This window comes from Osmia lignaria, chromosome 13, assembly GCF_051020975.1.
Source record: "Osmia lignaria lignaria isolate PbOS001 chromosome 13, iyOsmLign1, whole genome shotgun sequence".
In the NCBI taxonomy this organism is placed as follows: domain Eukaryota; kingdom Metazoa; phylum Arthropoda; class Insecta; order Hymenoptera; family Megachilidae; genus Osmia; species Osmia lignaria.
The window spans coordinates 1,394,395-1,410,824 of record NC_135044.1 but is presented as its reverse complement, the minus strand read 5'-3'; the positions used below and the strand labels follow the sequence as shown (position 1 = coordinate 1,410,824).

At 33.8% G+C, this 16,430-nt stretch overlaps 3 protein-coding genes across 6 annotated transcripts; 1 reads left to right on the top strand and 2 right to left on the bottom strand.

Moving 5' to 3' along the window:
- Nucleotides 1-326: 326 nt before the first annotated feature.
- Nucleotides 327-6,438, top strand: LOC117602481 (uncharacterized). Its single transcript, XM_034320568.2, has 6 exons — nt 327-482; nt 1,147-1,198; nt 5,281-5,339; nt 5,423-5,760; nt 5,880-6,188; nt 6,260-6,438. Exons 1-6 carry the CDS (start codon nt 413-415, stop codon nt 6,266-6,268), a joined length of 837 nt encoding a protein of 278 aa, XP_034176459.1. The 5' UTR covers nt 327-412; the 3' UTR covers nt 6,269-6,438.
- On the bottom strand, nt 5,279-10,340 carry LOC117602482 (putative SERF-like protein). Of its 2 annotated transcripts, XM_076691865.1 has the most exons (6): nt 10,171-10,340; nt 9,342-9,453; nt 9,113-9,180; nt 6,076-6,229; nt 5,408-5,790; nt 5,279-5,347 (listed from the first exon to the last, which is right to left on the bottom strand). In XM_076691865.1, exons 1-4 carry the CDS (start codon nt 10,175-10,177, stop codon nt 6,222-6,224), a joined length of 195 nt encoding a protein of 64 aa, XP_076547980.1. In that variant the 5' UTR covers nt 10,178-10,340; the 3' UTR covers nt 5,279-5,347; nt 5,408-5,790; nt 6,076-6,221. The 2 variants fall into 2 exon arrangements, with proteins under 2 accessions (XP_076547980.1, XP_076547979.1); XM_076691864.1 differs by lacking the exons at nt 5,279-5,347; nt 5,408-5,790; nt 6,076-6,229 and having other exon boundaries at nt 8,908-9,180; nt 10,171-10,337.
- A 451-nt stretch (nt 10,341-10,791) lies between these two features.
- Nucleotides 10,792-14,739, bottom strand: Shc (SHC-adaptor protein). Of its 3 annotated transcripts, none has more exons than XM_034320567.2 (11): nt 14,616-14,739; nt 13,359-13,484; nt 13,210-13,280; nt 13,062-13,122; nt 12,807-12,980; nt 12,567-12,730; nt 12,256-12,494; nt 12,018-12,173; nt 11,827-11,954; nt 11,638-11,748; nt 10,792-11,568 (listed from the first exon to the last, which is right to left on the bottom strand). In XM_034320567.2, the coding sequence occupies exons 2-11, from the start codon at nt 13,455-13,457 to the stop codon at nt 11,434-11,436; spliced, it is 1,338 nt and encodes a 445-aa protein (XP_034176458.1). In that variant the 5' UTR covers nt 13,458-13,484; nt 14,616-14,739; the 3' UTR covers nt 10,792-11,433. The 3 variants fall into 3 exon arrangements, with proteins under 3 accessions (XP_034176458.1, XP_034176456.1, XP_034176455.1); XM_034320565.2 differs by lacking the exon at nt 14,616-14,739 and adding an exon at nt 13,737-14,116; XM_034320564.2 differs by lacking the exon at nt 14,616-14,739 and adding an exon at nt 13,841-14,115 and having other exon boundaries at nt 10,793-11,568.
- Between the last annotated feature and the right edge of the window lie 1,691 nt (nt 14,740-16,430).

The window sequence follows — 16,430 nt, the reverse complement described above, 5'->3', positions numbered from 1 at the left end:
TTTTCTGAACTTGTGGAGGAGCACGAAATAAAAAGGGAGAGGTATGATAAAGATGAAAAATGGACACAACAAGATGAAAAGGATGCAACTGAAGGAAAGAGGGATAGGAGCGTATAAACAAGAAGCAATTATTGCATTATTTCCAAAAAAATCAATCTCGTTGCTACAAATTTACAACATGCGTTTCGGAATGAAATTCCCGCACTAAAAGCACCCTCTGTATAGGGGTTGAAATTTATCGACGGAGATGCTGTTTCTCCGCAAGGTTCCGCGTACAGTTTCGAGATGGCACTCAATATTGAATGACTTGTGTAAAGAGTAACAAATATCCTGGGTGGGGGAAGAACCAGGGGCATTGAACAAAGGTTGACTGCGTCGGTCGAGGAACCGGCGCCGCATTCACGATTCAAACATGGCAGCGGCTACCAGCGTTGTCGTGCTCGACAGGGGCAACAATACCACCTGCACGATTAATTTACACGGTATGTGTGTGCGCGCGTGGGGCTTACTACAAACGAACCAGATCTGCGAGTTGGCATCTTAAGTTCTCTTCGAAATCTCTTTGGAACAATCTACGAATACATACTTAATACACTAATGTGATATTTTCGCACGGAACAGATTTTTATCTCGGCACGTTATGTTCCACATCATCGGTTACGGTTAAAAAAAAAGGTAGTTAACCAAGTGGCAAGAGGAATCGAACTGATTGTACAGTAATATATAACCGTTTTAACCGCTCCCAGATCTGGACGACGTTATTTTATTTTGTTTCAAGAAGACGAAGTGCGTGCGCGCCTTAACTAAAGCCTAACCTCCAGTTTTTTGTGCGGTCCTTGTACGTAAATCGCGGATTGTTATGTCCTCGATTCGTTAAACATCGTCGAGAACACTGCAATGTGTTATCTACGATATATTATCCCCTGTGTATTGTATATAATGTTGTTGAATATTATATAACATTTCCATTGTTTATTTGTTTACGCGTTCTCGACAAAAGATCTGTTTAGTCACGGTAGTATCCTTGTAAACACGCCGGAAGTTCTATTTTTTTTTTAAATTTCGAGTGCGGATGACACGCGTGCGCGGCGGTACAGTTAAATTCGGTGTGAATTTAGATTTTCATTGAAATTTTACATTTTCTAGGAGCCACCGTGGTGTCCTGGCGAGTGAATAATCAAGAACAACTGTTTGTTAGGTAAGTTCATCTTTTCTATTTGTATTTCTATTTTTTTTTCAATTAAGCGTATCCTCATTCTATTTTTTTTTTTTTTCTATATCTGATGCACAGTTTAGTGGAAACGAAGGCGAATAGTTTTTTACTAATTCCAAGAGTATCATTCATATTTCTCAAATTACTAATACCCTGCCATTTTTGATGATCCAATTTATCTTGAAGTCAACGTGGGTTATCAGCGGTCCGGTAACAGATAATTTCACAAGTTTATTGAACTTGGGAATGTTACTTCATTCAATGATACTTTAATGTTTATTTTCCATTGGATTCAATTCCTGTACGAATTGATCGATAATATTTATCTTTTTATCAGTAGCAAAAATGTCGATGGTCTTGAGGCTCCGGAAGATGTGACCTTGAAGAAAAGTATTGCCCTTGTTATAATTTTTACCATTTCGAAACAAGTATCTCTATCCTTTAATAAAAGGTAACAAAAATATAAGAAGTAATTACAAGGGTCATTGATTCTACGAAATGTGAGGCCATCGATGTATTAAAAAAAACTCGTCGAAATCGAAGTCGGACAGTTGGGATCCTTTCCTTGTTAACCTGTAATTGGTCAGGTGGAATCTATCATATCCCAATTATTTTTATTTAATTACTTTTTCTCCTGAACCCACAATACTATATTTTTCCTATAAATTTCCATGGGGTCCTGTGGATTTCATCACATTTCCTCCTGACCGCCATCTCAGTTACGGATAAGTCCATAAGCGACAGTAATTCATTTCATCCACCGAATCTCGTTATTCGTACGAGCTATAGATTAATTATAAGACGTACGCATATACGTACAATATACGTAATGTATAAGAGATAAATGCACACCTCCTGTAAAAGAACCGCGTAAAAGCACGCGGTGCCTGTGACGTTCGTTTTAAAAGCGGCAGTCCGAGAGCAGACGATGAAAAAACTGACGAAGCGAAGGCAAGGGCGCTCTGGACCAGTACATACCTTTTACACGAGGTTCAGGGTCCCTCGCCAGTTGCCAGTCATCCGTTCTTTCGACTGTAAAGCCGCTGTCGGGACCCACCTGTTTCTCTTTCTTCGATTCTTTATTCCCATGCAAACGTATCGTTTTTATTTTCTATCGAAATTCATCGTCACCGTAAAAGGGGCGTTCCAAGATCCCCTCAGGCTCTAATTATTATCAAGGGTATGAATAGTTAATTTTGAGACTTACGCTTATGTCTATTATTCGTAGAGAAAAGTGAAACCATCATGAAGGTATATGTGACAATGACGGTCTGGGTTAGGTATGACGGTCAGAGACAAGCATTGCTTGTAATTTACTTCAATTTCCGTGAAAAAGACTGTTGTCGGTATGTCCGCTTTGATATGGATCTCTTTATACGGCACACTTGACCGTTTAAGCGCTGATTTATGAATTAATTCAATATTCCGCATGAACTTCATATTCCTTTTTTTTCCAGTCATTAACATCTTATCAAATATTTAAAAAAAAAAGGAGTGATTATATTCTTAGTTTAGCATTTGGAACAAGATAACAGCAGCAAATTCCTTTTTCTTTCCCGTTGACCATTACGGATAACCATCTTTATGGATGATCTCTCTTTATCGTTTCAACAGATTTCGCCCAAGTGTGATTTGTTATTTAGATGGCATAATAAGGTAATTAACACTGTGGAGTATCCTACCGTGATCCATATTATAGTACTTTATGCCAGGTATGGATATTTTGAAATTTCAAAAGTCTGTATCTACTCTCGTCTTCCTTTTCTTTTTTCGAGTGCAGGTATTTAGGGTCACTCGATCAGCTGATCGCCTAGTCGCCTAAGGCTTAGGACTTAAGAAGGCTTTTTAAATACCCGACTTCTTCCAACGTAGCCCAAATTCTATTTATATTCGTATTCAATGATTCGTCGACAATAGATCCATCATTTAAAAGTAGAGCAAGTATATTGTAACTATAACAGCAGTTACATAATTTTTCATACGACACACGTATGAATATTAAAACTGCAAGAGTGTGCGGCCTCACGGTGTTATGTAGACAGAAAATGATGCCAGGGAGCCTTCAGAACAGAATCCAGTTGAATGGGAATCTTGTAGAATGTCGGCAAAAACCGCAGACTCTGGGATCATTAGTCTACGGTCGAGCTTATAACCCATCGTGGTATTATACCGGGTGGAGTTAAACTCGTGCAGATGATCCCGATTTCGAAATGATTTTTCAACCGAACTATTCCAATGGAAATAACGAGAAGATTCCTTGTAACAAATATCCTTGTTCGTCAGCAGCTGTTAGGACTCCTGGAGTTTCCAAGGGAACTACACAAACTGTGAAGTGCAAAAGTAGGAATGGCTACGGTTATCCTGGCTGTAAACGTGTCTAACCTAGTATAAATAGGTTTGTTTCTTGCTGGTCTTATTTAAACAAAGTTCCAGCGAGCGAGGAAACAAGCATAGGGATGGTGTGAGGTCCAGGAGGGGAAGTGGTATTGTCAATCCTTGCAGCCATCTCCCACTGTTACCGCTGCTGTTGCTGTTGTTGCCGCGGTTCTACCATTGAAACCGGGTAAACACAAAAACTATTAGCTTCGTCAGTGGTACGAGCAAGTACCTTCGGTATCTAACGGGTGTCCTTGTTCCAGTCACTTTACGTCACAAAGGAGCTCTCCTTGCGGCTTCGTTCTCAAATGATACCGATAATTGTTTGAACTTCAATCATTTGAATAACGGTGGAAATAACGTATAAACAGAAGGATATCACTGAATTTTCATGAAACTATTCGTAATACGAACATCACCACGTAGCTACCGGAGCAGTAGCTGGTTCTAACTGGAGTATAAAGCAAAAACTCTCGGTTGCGCTAAAGTCTGAAGCAGTGAACTTCAACGTGTATACCGGGTGCCTTCCCTTTCATCTGGACCTTTTATTACCACAGCCTTAATTAGAATTTAAATCAGGAATTGCTTCCTGTTTATGTCAAGATCGAAGAAAAAAGATTGTGAAAAAAAAGCAGAGAGAGAAAGAGAGGACCATCCTACCTCGCGTTCTATAAAGAAGAAAAGAGGATCAACTGCGGCAATTCCAGTGAAAAATGTGAGAAAGGATGAAATATCTCTTTGGCCAATCTTTCCCGATAAGGGAGGACCGCTATAAAACATCAGGATGTAAAAGTGTTCCTAAAATAAAATGTATCCAAGTGCAATGCCTCATGCCTGTTTACAGATTATTAATGTATTGGACCATTTATTAGCGTACCCAGTTACATTTTATTGGAACACTCTATATTCTTGTTTATTACCTTGATACACGGTGTCACCTGGGCCCTCCTATGACGGCTTACTCGATATCGTTCAAAATGGAAGTTATTTTATTGAAAGAATAGCCAGCCGTTGAAGCAGGTTGAGAATCGGTTACCATTTACGAGCAACACAGCAGAGCAGCAGTAGCAACGGGGGATAACAGCAGCCAGAAATGACGAGGAGAGAGGTTGGAAACTATGATGCCTGCAAAAAGCATGGCAGACAACGCCGATCGTTTTTGCTTGGCGTCAGCCGCGTTCCTACCGCCGCGTCGTACTTCGTGCTGGTATATCCTCCTCTTCCTCCTCCACCACCTCCACCATCTCTACCACCACCCTTCGGCTTTCTCTCTCTTTCGTTTCTACCCTTCTTCACCCTGTGTTGCCTAACTCGACCTTCCGTTCACTTCTCCCTTTACCCCGATGCTACCTCTCTCTCTCTCAGTATCACCCAAACCCTTTCTTCTTTGTCTTTCTCTTACTGTATTCCATTTGCTCGAGGAGACCGTGCAAACGGATGGGATTACCTCCACCTTCCACGATTTATGTATTCAGGAAAATAGATTACGCTGTTTAGTTGTAAAATACATTCGCCTGTACAGAGTAAAATGCGCTTATAGGTGGAACGTTTTTGAGTTAACATCTTGTTATTAACTCGTTTCACTATGATGAACATCAAAGTGAAAATTATCTAACGTTTCAGTATCATTTTTCACAAATATATGAGATATTATTCATGTTTGATTAATGATAAGTGTTTTCGCATTTCAGTAAGCAGGCCGTCTTTGATGGGAAAAAGGCAATTAGAGGAGGCATTCCATTTGTTTTCCGTGAGTACCTACAGGAAAATCAAATAGTTTAGTGAAATCAATTAGCCTGTAAATAATTTTCTCTGTACTTTTGATCGGTTCAGCGCAATTTGGAGCATGGACGTTTGGACCACCTCATGGTTTCGCCAGGATCGTACGTTGGAACGTGGAAAAGTCACCTGAACGGTTGCCCAGCGGGGATGTTGAGGCAATATTCTCCATCATGGACAGTGAATTCACTCGGTCGATGTGGAATTATCCCTTTAAATTAACGTACAGGCTAATTCTTCGAGAGAAGGAATTACATTTCAACATCGGTATATACAATCCCAGTAAAGATCATACGTTTAGTTTCAATTTGTTGCTGCACACCTACTTTAAGGTGCCGGACGTTAGACGATGCCAGATTACAGGCCTCCATGGATGCACATTTATCGATAAGGTATCCATCACCGACACCAGTATTCTGTAACTTAATATTTCAATTTGATCAAGTGTAAGTTACATGTAAATTTCGTTTAACAAATGAAGTTCAGTAAACGGGGTATTCTTTGCCTGTAGACAAGGGACAATCAAATCTTTCAAGAGGGTCGCGACGTGGTGACCGTATGCGAATGGACAGATAGAATTTACCAAAATACACAACCGGAACACATAATTACTAACGTTGTGTCCGGTAGGAAAATGCGAGTACAAAAATATAATTTTCCCGACACGGTGGTGTGGAACCCTTGGCAAGAAAAGGCTCGAGACATACCCGATTTCGGTGATGATGAATTTCCAAACATGATATGCGTTGAAAGTGGACACGTTAGCAGCCCAGTCATATTACTACCAGGAACAGCCTTCGAGGCCAGTCAGATTTTACAGGTAGAATATTTGTTCATGTATATGGAACCTCCTTCACAGATCTGTAAAATAATGCAATTCATTTAATTTAGGTAATGTGAGTAGAGGGTGGATCAATGTCACACACAACAGCCGTAAATAATGGAAACTCGCTGCTCCCGATCTCCGCCGCATCAGGTACTGTTTGGTCAACTAACGCCGGGTGGTTGTATATGCCACCACCTCCACCACAGCCACCATCGTCACCGCTACCGCCTCCACCGCCGCCACCACCACCGCCGTCACCAACACCGCCACCTCCATCATCACCGCCACCACCACCTCCACCCCCACCACCACCATTACCATCACTGTCACTGCCACTATCACTACCACCATCATCTTCAACATATCCATCGCATTTGCACGCGCATTGTATCGCTCAAACTTGCACTATATGTTCTCTTAATCTCTAAAAACGGTATCTTGAAAATCGAATGGAAAAGAGATCGCTTCCATTGTTTCCTCTCTTATTATTTTTGGTATTAGTAACTTTAATCCTAATTGCACGGATTGTAGTTGATTATTTATAATATGTAAGTATCTAAATTTCATGTTGAACAAAAACAGTTGATCAGAAAACAGAATAATTGATGAAGATGCAAGTATTATTACTTTAAAAAAATGTTTAGAATGAACTTCATTTTGTTAGTTTTCATTGCCTGATAGTATTATTATGCAACGGAATTAAATGTAAAGAAAATGCATCTTATAGGCGTACTTTAAAAGACATGATAAATAGTGAATTTTGATATTTTGCTGATTGTTAATAGGTTTAATAACAATTACCGTTCTTTTCTTTGATAAACTGCAATTTCTTTCCTTCGTTATTGCACAAAGAGATACTTTTAATTATCATGTATCGTACTGTGTTACTAATAATTTTAAATTCTATTATCTCATATAGCGTGCAATTACAGAAATACTTGTACAAGTGTTTCAAAAATATGAATAACAAATGTTATTGAATTTACATTAAGCACTTAAAACAGTATGGTTATGGTGCTAATGTTACAGGTAGAAAGCCATAATGATATGAAGTAATTTTAATAGTTAAGTTTAATTAGCTTTCCTTATTATTATTATTCTTATCTCAATTTTAGCAGAAAGAAACTTTTGTAAGTTTTCAAATACACGACCTTCACCTTCTTTCGTGTAAAGGAATAAAATCTCACAGCAATAGTATATATCATTAAAACAGGTGCAAGCAAATATTTATACCATACAATACTAAGTATTAGTATAAAAATGTGTATACTAAACATTTGTAAAGATATTGTGTTAGCGTTGTATTCATTAACTGACTTTATAGCAACAAAATCGATTATAGAAAATATTTACATTTTCCTATCCAGTCGTTAACATTCAAATAATTGTACATGTTATGATAGTATAAAAAGATCAGAGTATAAATCTATATTATAGTATAAAAAGAATATCTTGATTGTTTGAAGCAGAACACACATTTTTCTTTATACACTTAATTTGTATACATAAATTAAACTTTTCATACATACGGATTAAATACATACATACATTAACATATTGCTCTGTGAATGAATAGGATTTTTATATTTCTATTACATTTTTCAAACTTAACGTAGTCTACATTAACTGTTGAAGATTTCTACAGATTAATTAAATTATTACACTCTAATCTTCAAAAACTATCCAACATTTATCATGATTCAATAATATGTTTAGGAAACTTAATTAAAAATTGTAATTCTAATAGTAATCTCTGTACTGTACTACTGAGATATTCTTGTATAGGTATAATCAATATGATAGGTTTTTTAACCAAGGTGTATAACATCAAGCAATTAGAAGTATCCATTACTTAGTGCAGTATGAAACATGGAACTGTTTAATGGAGCATCTTAGACAAAAACTGGATATGAATGTATCGTTTTTGTATATCTGAATAATACACATTCCCGTTGTGTTTAATTATACTTTTTCTTTTTTTATAGGTACTCAATTACAACTTGGTAGGAAAGTCCAAACTCAAATATGAGCTTTTTATAAATCCCTATAATTTGTCATTCTTTTTAGTAATCAATTAACTTCTCTTACCATATTCATAAATAAAAATTGTTTGATGTAATCAAAAACAAGCGGAAAAAACTATTTTATTTTCTTCAAAATTACACAGCATGCTTGTGTATGACATTAAGCATTGCTTCTTCTTTCCCATGTTAATACTAACAACAAGATGTTATTTCTAAATAAGTGATATGTGTGCATTACAAAATTTTATACTTTTATTGTCTTAAACTTGATATTATAGACATTTATGACCTATATCAATATTCTTAATTCATAACAAAGTCATATAATGAAATTGTATTCTTCTTTGGGAAAGTGCAATAAAGATTATAAACTTTATTCTTATTTTAATAAATGCCCTTATGAAATGAAGATAAAATTTAAACATTGATTAATTTATTACAAGAATGACAAAAATATGTATCTTCTTGACATATTATGCTTTATTAGAATTACTTATACAACATATTAAATAATTGAAAGCTTGAATTTACAAATTAAAAATTACTACTACAAATACCTTCATATTTAATTACTTATATATTCTTATGTCTAGATGGACAAGTCAAGTGCATATTTCCATTTAATTATTAACAATACTTTTATACACTTTGACTATATTTTATTATTATGAGTAGGATGTAAACGACACGATTATTTTTAAATAAGATTGTAATATATACTGTAGCACAGTCTGTAGATATTTTCTATGATCAAATACACTATGAATTTTTTATGCATTCCCAGTAAGCATAACTTTGATGTCTTACAACCAGGAATTTTAAAAACATATTTAAAACTTTAATTTATTATTTCAGTCAAAACATTTATGTCTTATGGAAGGAATTATCTTGTACCTTGTTTAAATTTTTCTTGTTGTTCTTGTTGTTTCTTAAGTTGTTTCTCTCTCATACGTTCCGCATCTCTGAAACAACAAGAATAATTCTACCTCGCCATCTTTTAATTTCATTATTTATTTTATTTAAACATCTTACACAAAGTTTATACTAACTTGTTCTATTTTATAATAATAAAAGAATAATTCTTCAAATTTTATATTCATTGCATGTAATTATTATCTATTACCGTGCTTTCCGCTGTTCCAAAGAGAGACCTTTATTACTATCTTGTTCAGCTGCTGCTTTTTTTGTGGTTTTTTTCATATTTTTGGCTCGTGCTAATTCACGCTGGTTCCCTCCTACATGAAAGAAACAGAAACTATTTTGCATATATTTCAATACACATGGTCTAAGAACATTACAAACATTGAAGTGTTGAGGTTAAACAAGGGATACCAAATACAATGTTGTGTTTAACATCTAATTAATGAAATTTTATTTCACAATTTCGACTTGAGCGAAGTAACATAAATTATAATTTGTAGTTATACATTAAACACTGTTCTTATACAATAAAAAGGATATGTGATGTTAATGTAAATAGAAAATTATAACAGAAGCTGAAATATGATATTTCAAGTCAGCCAACTCTAAATAACGCAGTAAAATGTTATTTAAACTTATAAAATACAATGCTCGTTACAAGGAAATGAGAAGAATACAACATATATATACAGTACGAGATCATACAGCAAAATGTCAACGATTCAAAAATTATGAAAAATATACATATAAAAAGGGAAGAAGTGAAATATTTCGATCGTATGAAAATGAAAATGCAATGATTCTCATAAATCAATAGGAATGTGATTTTATTATAAACAAATACATAAAAATGATGGATAACCAAACAATAACATAACACAAAAGGAAATATGTACAATTAAACGCGGTATTTTCGACCTTAGTTATTGACAAATGGCAGACACGATATACACACCGTTTCGAATTTTCTTCGTTCTTTTTTAATCGCTCTACGTACCACAACAAAGGTTATACTACGAAATATAACTTACGGGTCATTCTTTTAGTTCTTGATCTCCGATAAGCAAGTACTTCAGAATTTAACCCCAAACAAATGTTATAAAGAAACACGTTCGCCCGCCTCCCCTCTCTGCGATCGCTGACTAATTCCCGAACCAAAATAAATCGCGTGTCGTCTGACTTGTCTCCCGGAAACTGAAGAATGGGGGCAACAGTGCGAAGTTGTTTGCGAAAGGACTCTTATCAAGAAGTGCGGGGAATTCATATACCTATTCTTTTTTATTTGGTGCGAGGTTTCTAAGTATTTTTAATACAGTGTTTATATCCATAGAAGCAGTAAATCCTATCCATTTCGTCGGTAATTAGTACTACAGAGTAGAACTTTCCGGTTAGTTATCTATTATTTGTTCAACAATACCTGTTTCACGTAGAAGCATGCTTGAGCCGATCGAGTAAACATGCGCACGCAGCACGAACGAAAACTAATTCGCAGGTATGGTTTTTATTCAGAATCGTATAAAATGTAAATTTATATATTTTTCATATTAAATATATTACAGTATGTTATGTATAAGCACAATAAATATTTTTACATGTACATAATACAAAAGTACAAAATTCAGTTTCTTAAAAATATAATTCAAGTATTTTGCTGGAAACAAAGTACGAAGTTGAATTAATATATTTTTCGAAGCAATTTTATAAATATATCATCCTATTAACGTTGAGATTACAATAAAATATTGATTTACAAATTCGATATCGAAGTAAAATACCACATTGCGAGGACATTAGAAAATTAGCAAAAATATGTATCTTTCCCATGTAATTGCGTTACAAACTGTGTAACATAAAATGAGTGAAATTATGCAAATATTTTTCACAAAAAGCCATGATCTACACGGTGAAGTTATATAAAAAGAATTAAAGATATGATCTTACTCTAATCAGTAAAAGCACTGAATTATTATTAAGAAATTAAATCGTGGCACACTTTGAGATATATTCATGACTCATACTAATACGTTGTAGGTCCTATATAAACAAATGAATTTTTTTAGACTGAAAAAGAATATCGTTAATAGATCATTTTTCATTTTTTGAAAAGAAAGATGTTTATAATTTCATAGAATTTTAATTATATTCATCTGTCGTAATGATTCATGAAATTTTTAATTACTATGAAAAGTATCGTATCCAGTATCGATTTTTTCTATTAAATATTAATGGTAGTTAATCGATACCGAATGTGAACTTTAGTCATATTTCTTAACGCTATTGTAGCTTTATAAAAATCAATTAGTTGTACGTCTAGGAATTGGATATCGAAGTACTAAAACGCTGTCTGCTGATATAATTGGTAATACATTGTCACAATGATGATTCACTAAATGACTTACACTATCGAAAACACGGTCTTTCGTACGAACCTGAAATACACAATTTAATTTTAGATAAATAACAAATATTTCACAAAATTCTACATTTCAAATACTTACTACGCCTTCTGGATCGATTAACAATAAATGTTTAGGTGTATTATTGTTCATACCAGTGAGGACATATTGTCCAGGAGAGCCCTGAGATTCGCGAACCAAAAAATCGCCGTCCTGTTGATCACATTAGCATATTTATATTAAGCAATTAATACATCATCAAGTTAATAAAATTGTATAACGTCTCCTTACTCTTGTTAGCATAGACTCTGCTTCAGCGCGGCTAACGCTACCATGGAACCATATTTCTTGTTTTAATTGTTGCTTCTGAGAATGTGGACTTAATCTATTCATGTCCGATATTGCAGAACTAAATGGTTCTATAAATTGTAACAAAAATTAATCGTCATATTTAGTGAAATGTTACGTTTGAAATTACTTACGCATGTCGAAAACATCAAAAAGTGATGTTTGATCGCGATGACTTTCTCTTGTAGCAGCTATAACGCTATCATTAACATAATTATGTTCTGGAGGTATATTGAAATTTGTAGATGTTAGCGTTCCATCAGAATTTAAGTCAATTAGATTACCAGTCTCTATATAGTAAATTTCCATGTTGTTATTAAATAGAAATTGATATCACGTTCTAATGAAATAACAAAAATGAGTAAACAATACCTGCCCATTGTTGATGGTGTCTATCAGGATTGGAAGAAAATGTATCGTGTAAACCAGAATTTTGTGCGTTGCCTCGTGATGTATGATTTTGTCCAGAGTGATGATGTTTCAAATTAGGTAACGTGGATACGGTAGTTGGTAAAGGTGGCACTGGGGGAGGACCAATATCTGGTGGTACTTTGCCTGGCAAATCATTATAGTAATCTCTATCTGCTTCCCTAATGCCATTTAACATAGGGCTGTGAAAAAATAAAAGAATATTAAACTGAACATAAAAATGGAGTTTGTGAAATAGACTTAATTGTAATTACTGTAGTGCAGCTGGTTTAGTAAGAAACTCTTTAAAACGTAGTTCAAAAGCTTGTCCAATAGTGGATATTACATCCTGTGCCAGTCCTCCTCCACATTCCAATACATAACAAGCTCGCCACTCTTGCATATTTTTTGCAACATAAGCAACAAAATCCAGTATTTCCTATTCAAATTCAAAACTATTTGAAGTCTATGTTAAATGCAAATACAAGATTAAAATTGTATCAAGTACAACTTACCGTATCTCCACCCGAGGCAAAGGATATACGTGGCATTTCATGTTTAGCAATGATATATCCAGTCTCTATATTAGTCAAAGCTAAACTGCAACTGCTAATAGTTAAATTTATTGTAGCACCTGTATGTTCCATACGAGGCTTGTCTGCTATTGCCCTTAATACTTTTCTATCCACCTTGATGATATAAAAGGAGAATGTGCTATTTAAAAAGTCATCAGAAAATAAAAATAAATATTTTATATTTTAGATAAATACCCTTCTCTTCTTATCTGCAGATTTTAATCCAGCTGCTTCACAGACTCTGTTTATACATTCTCTATAAAAATTTACTTTATTTTTAATATCTCAGTTCATATTCTTGTATCATCAAAGTCATGGACCAAATATACGTTAAAAGACTTACTTGGCAACACATGATCTTGTCTCAAAATCCAAACTTTTCATAGACGTATATACTTCAAGACAGCCTATATACTGAAATTTATGCAAAAAATAAATAGGTAAAGGTATCATTGTAATTACTTAATAGAATATAAAGAAATAAAAGCTTACCTTTACAGTATAAGTGATTCCTTCTTTACTCACTAAATGATCAGGGTGTAGCCATCCTCTGGCTGGTTTACTTATAAAACTACTACCTCCAGTTGCCATTTCTAAATACTATGCACACATGTAAACCTATAAAACAGGCATTCCAGTGTTATAGTAAATATTAATTGCAGTTCTTTACAAATACATGATATCTCACAAACATGTGAACTTTCATATACATCGTAAGTGCACGAATACTTGGAAATAAAAACCAATACATTCAACTAAATTATATTTATTGTCTCAAATATATTTGTATTTTTTTATCGACAGATGTTGTTATTACATAATATCAGTAAAGTTACTTAATTTTGAACTACAATCGAAGGAGATACATACATTTACGACGATGACAAGTGAATGCGAATGACTACAAATATTCCGTTAATCGCGAAAAAGAAAACTTCGATTACTGTATGATTTGCCAGGAAATGAGATCATACCTCGTAGATCGTCAGACGAATCATATATAATTACACGCGGTTGATTTACTTAATCATTTCATGGTGTTCATTACTTAAAATGATATACTATATATGATAAACTTATGGTCGTCTGTTTTTCTTCCATGTCACATCCCTAGCAGCATTGACTATTGCAAAATTTTACAAATACCAAATACAAATTACCGATCATTCAATAATGCTTTCTATCTGATCGGCAATAATATTTCTTTTTTTCTATAGTTTTTGAATTAGATTTATAGTTTTGAACTAGAGCAATTGATGTTTATTAATAATAATTAATACAAATAGTTTTATATAATTACATAAAAATATAAACTAATGTCTGCATAAGTTAATAAAAAATATACAGTTCTATTTTTATTCGAAACAGAACATATAGTATTACTGAAATATATATAGTTATAATGTTTTAAGTTTATCCAATTGATGGTGAAGTGTATGCACTATAATCATACGCATGTATGTACATATATGTATCATAACTAGCTTTCAAAATGTGTTGTCAAGGCCCAAGGCGATGCAAGCGTTGAAAACTTTACCGACAGTTCCTAGAAAAATCCCTAGAAACGAGTTCCCAAATTACGTCGTCATTACTGAACAGATTATATATGTACAAAGAAAATTGAGGGACGTGTTCAGGAGGCCCTAAAGAATGTTAGTCTGGTCTTTCTATTACACAAATCGTCAAAAAGTTATAAAATATTGAAATTTATGTTTGTCAATGGTCAAGAAAATGGCAGATCGGACTCACCTGCGTTAATTTATTTGTAATATAAACATTTTTGCGAATCGTATGTCTAAATGAACAGCAGACTAACATTCAGTTTAGAAAAATAGTGAGAACTACGATTTCATTCGTTATTCACTCGCGAAAGACGTCAAAAAGGTAAAACAAACCACAAATTTAGTTCCTCATTTTTTCTGTAGGGTGCAATTCATTCGTTTTGTGCGTTCGACCGCGCGATCATTCGCAGCTCGTGTATGTGAAACGGTCTCAACACTTGTATCGCTTTAAATAGTATTAAAATATTATATTAAATTGTGTATTAGGTATCAAAACTACAAAAAACTGAAGACAATGTTTGAAGAGAAGATCGGAGTCATGATTTCTGACATCATTTCCCTTCAGAAATTGCCTTCAGAAATTCGTAAGTTGAAAATTTATACCCTATTTTGCCGATATAGATACGAATTAAAATAACATATTTCTCATTTATTTTGCTTTTATGATGATAAATTATTAAATACCATTAATATCTTATGTATTTTTCTATCTTTTTGTTATATTTCGGTGCTTTAAAGTGAAAAAAGTAATCTTGATCATATTTCAATATGGCGTTGTAAAGTTTCAACGAATCTTTCCATTTTTTTAATGTTAAAGTTTCAAAGCAATTCGAAGTTTGTACCAATGCCTGTGATTGGTCGTTCCATTATGGCGTCCTCCTGTTTAGACCAATCAGATTCATCGTTAAAGGATGCGTTGCGCGGAGTGTGGTGGAGTGCAACAGTCCTCTTCGAAGCTTCGTCGGTTTGGCACGTGTCTGCAACAGGTAAGATTAAATTATCTTCAAATATTAAATTAAATTGTCGATCGGGTGTTGAAAGTACAAAAAACAGAAAGAAACATCGAAAAGAAGTCTGAATTCTTGATCTTTGACATTAGTTCCGCGTTTTTTTCACAAATACGCAAGTTGAAAATTTTTACTCTCGCCGCGAATGCACAATAAAAGTGGAACAACAGAATCTGAATTATTTTCTCTTTTATATCGTTAAGTTGCTAAACATTATCGAATGTTTTTAGTACTGTTTTATACAATTTGCTGTTTTTAATTTAATAATGTTCTTTCTTGAGCATCGTAATATTATTCCTGTTTAGACCTGTTCGTGTACTTGCTTAGGTATCGGCCGATAACGGAATTTACCGAAGAATGCCGAAGCGGTGCCGACCGCTGTTCGTCGGGAAGGAAGGTCTCGCCATTTCTCTCGCGAACGTCGAAGTGACAAGACGTGTTGAGAGCACCCTTCCGCATAAGTAATAGGTACTTACACATTGTATACATTAAAATATTTTGTATCAATTATAGTTCGATCGTTTATTAATAATAACTTTATTATTGTTGATTAAATTTTATTTTCATAAATTCGTATTTCTTTTTTATTACAGATATTTGATAGATTTTGAAAGGACGCCATCACACCTGATATAGGTTTGAAATATAATTTCATAAGAATTTATTTTTTTAATTTATTCTAATCAATTATTAACGTTTATTATTACTTTTTTTTCATTGAGTCGTTGTTAATTGCAAGCATTTTTGATAATTAATTGGTACTAAGGTACCAAGAAAGAAAAGAGTACAGATATTTTTTTTCTTTAATCAATTCATAGAAAAAGAATAATTAATTTTTCATTTTATTAAATCGTTTTGTCTAGTATTTTAATACATTTGTTTTAAATTACAACAAAATTGAAATAATTCGTATTTTATTGCAAATGATTGCTTCTCTTCGGCAATTATAAATTATTTTAAACAATCTAATTTTGTTAAATCGTAGTAATTATATT

Coding starts and splice junctions, on each gene's coding strand:
- LOC117602481 (XM_034320568.2), top strand. CDS start 413: ATGGCAGCGGCTACCAGCGTTGTCGTGCTCGACAGGGGCAACAATACC. Junction 1,199..5,280: donor CAAGAACAACTGTTTGTTAG/GTAAGTTCATCT, acceptor TTCGCATTTCAG/TAAGCAGGCCGTCTTTGATG. Junction 5,761..5,879: donor GATGCACATTTATCGATAAG/GTATCCATCACC, acceptor CTTTGCCTGTAG/ACAAGGGACAATCAAATCTT.
- LOC117602482 (XM_076691864.1), bottom strand. Junction 9,181..9,341: donor TTGGAACAGCGGAAAGCACG/GTAATAGATAAT, acceptor TTGTTGTTTCAG/AGATGCGGAACGTATGAGAG.
- Shc (XM_034320567.2), bottom strand. CDS start 13,457: ATGGCAACTGGAGGTAGTAGTTTTATAAGTAAACCAGCCAGAGGATGG. Junction 12,981..13,061: donor CTGCAGATAAGAAGAGAAGG/GTATTTATCTAA, acceptor TATATCATCAAG/GTGGATAGAAAAGTATTAAG. Junction 11,749..11,826: donor CAGAGTCTATGCTAACAAGA/GTAAGGAGACGT, acceptor TGTGATCAACAG/GACGGCGATTTTTTGGTTCG.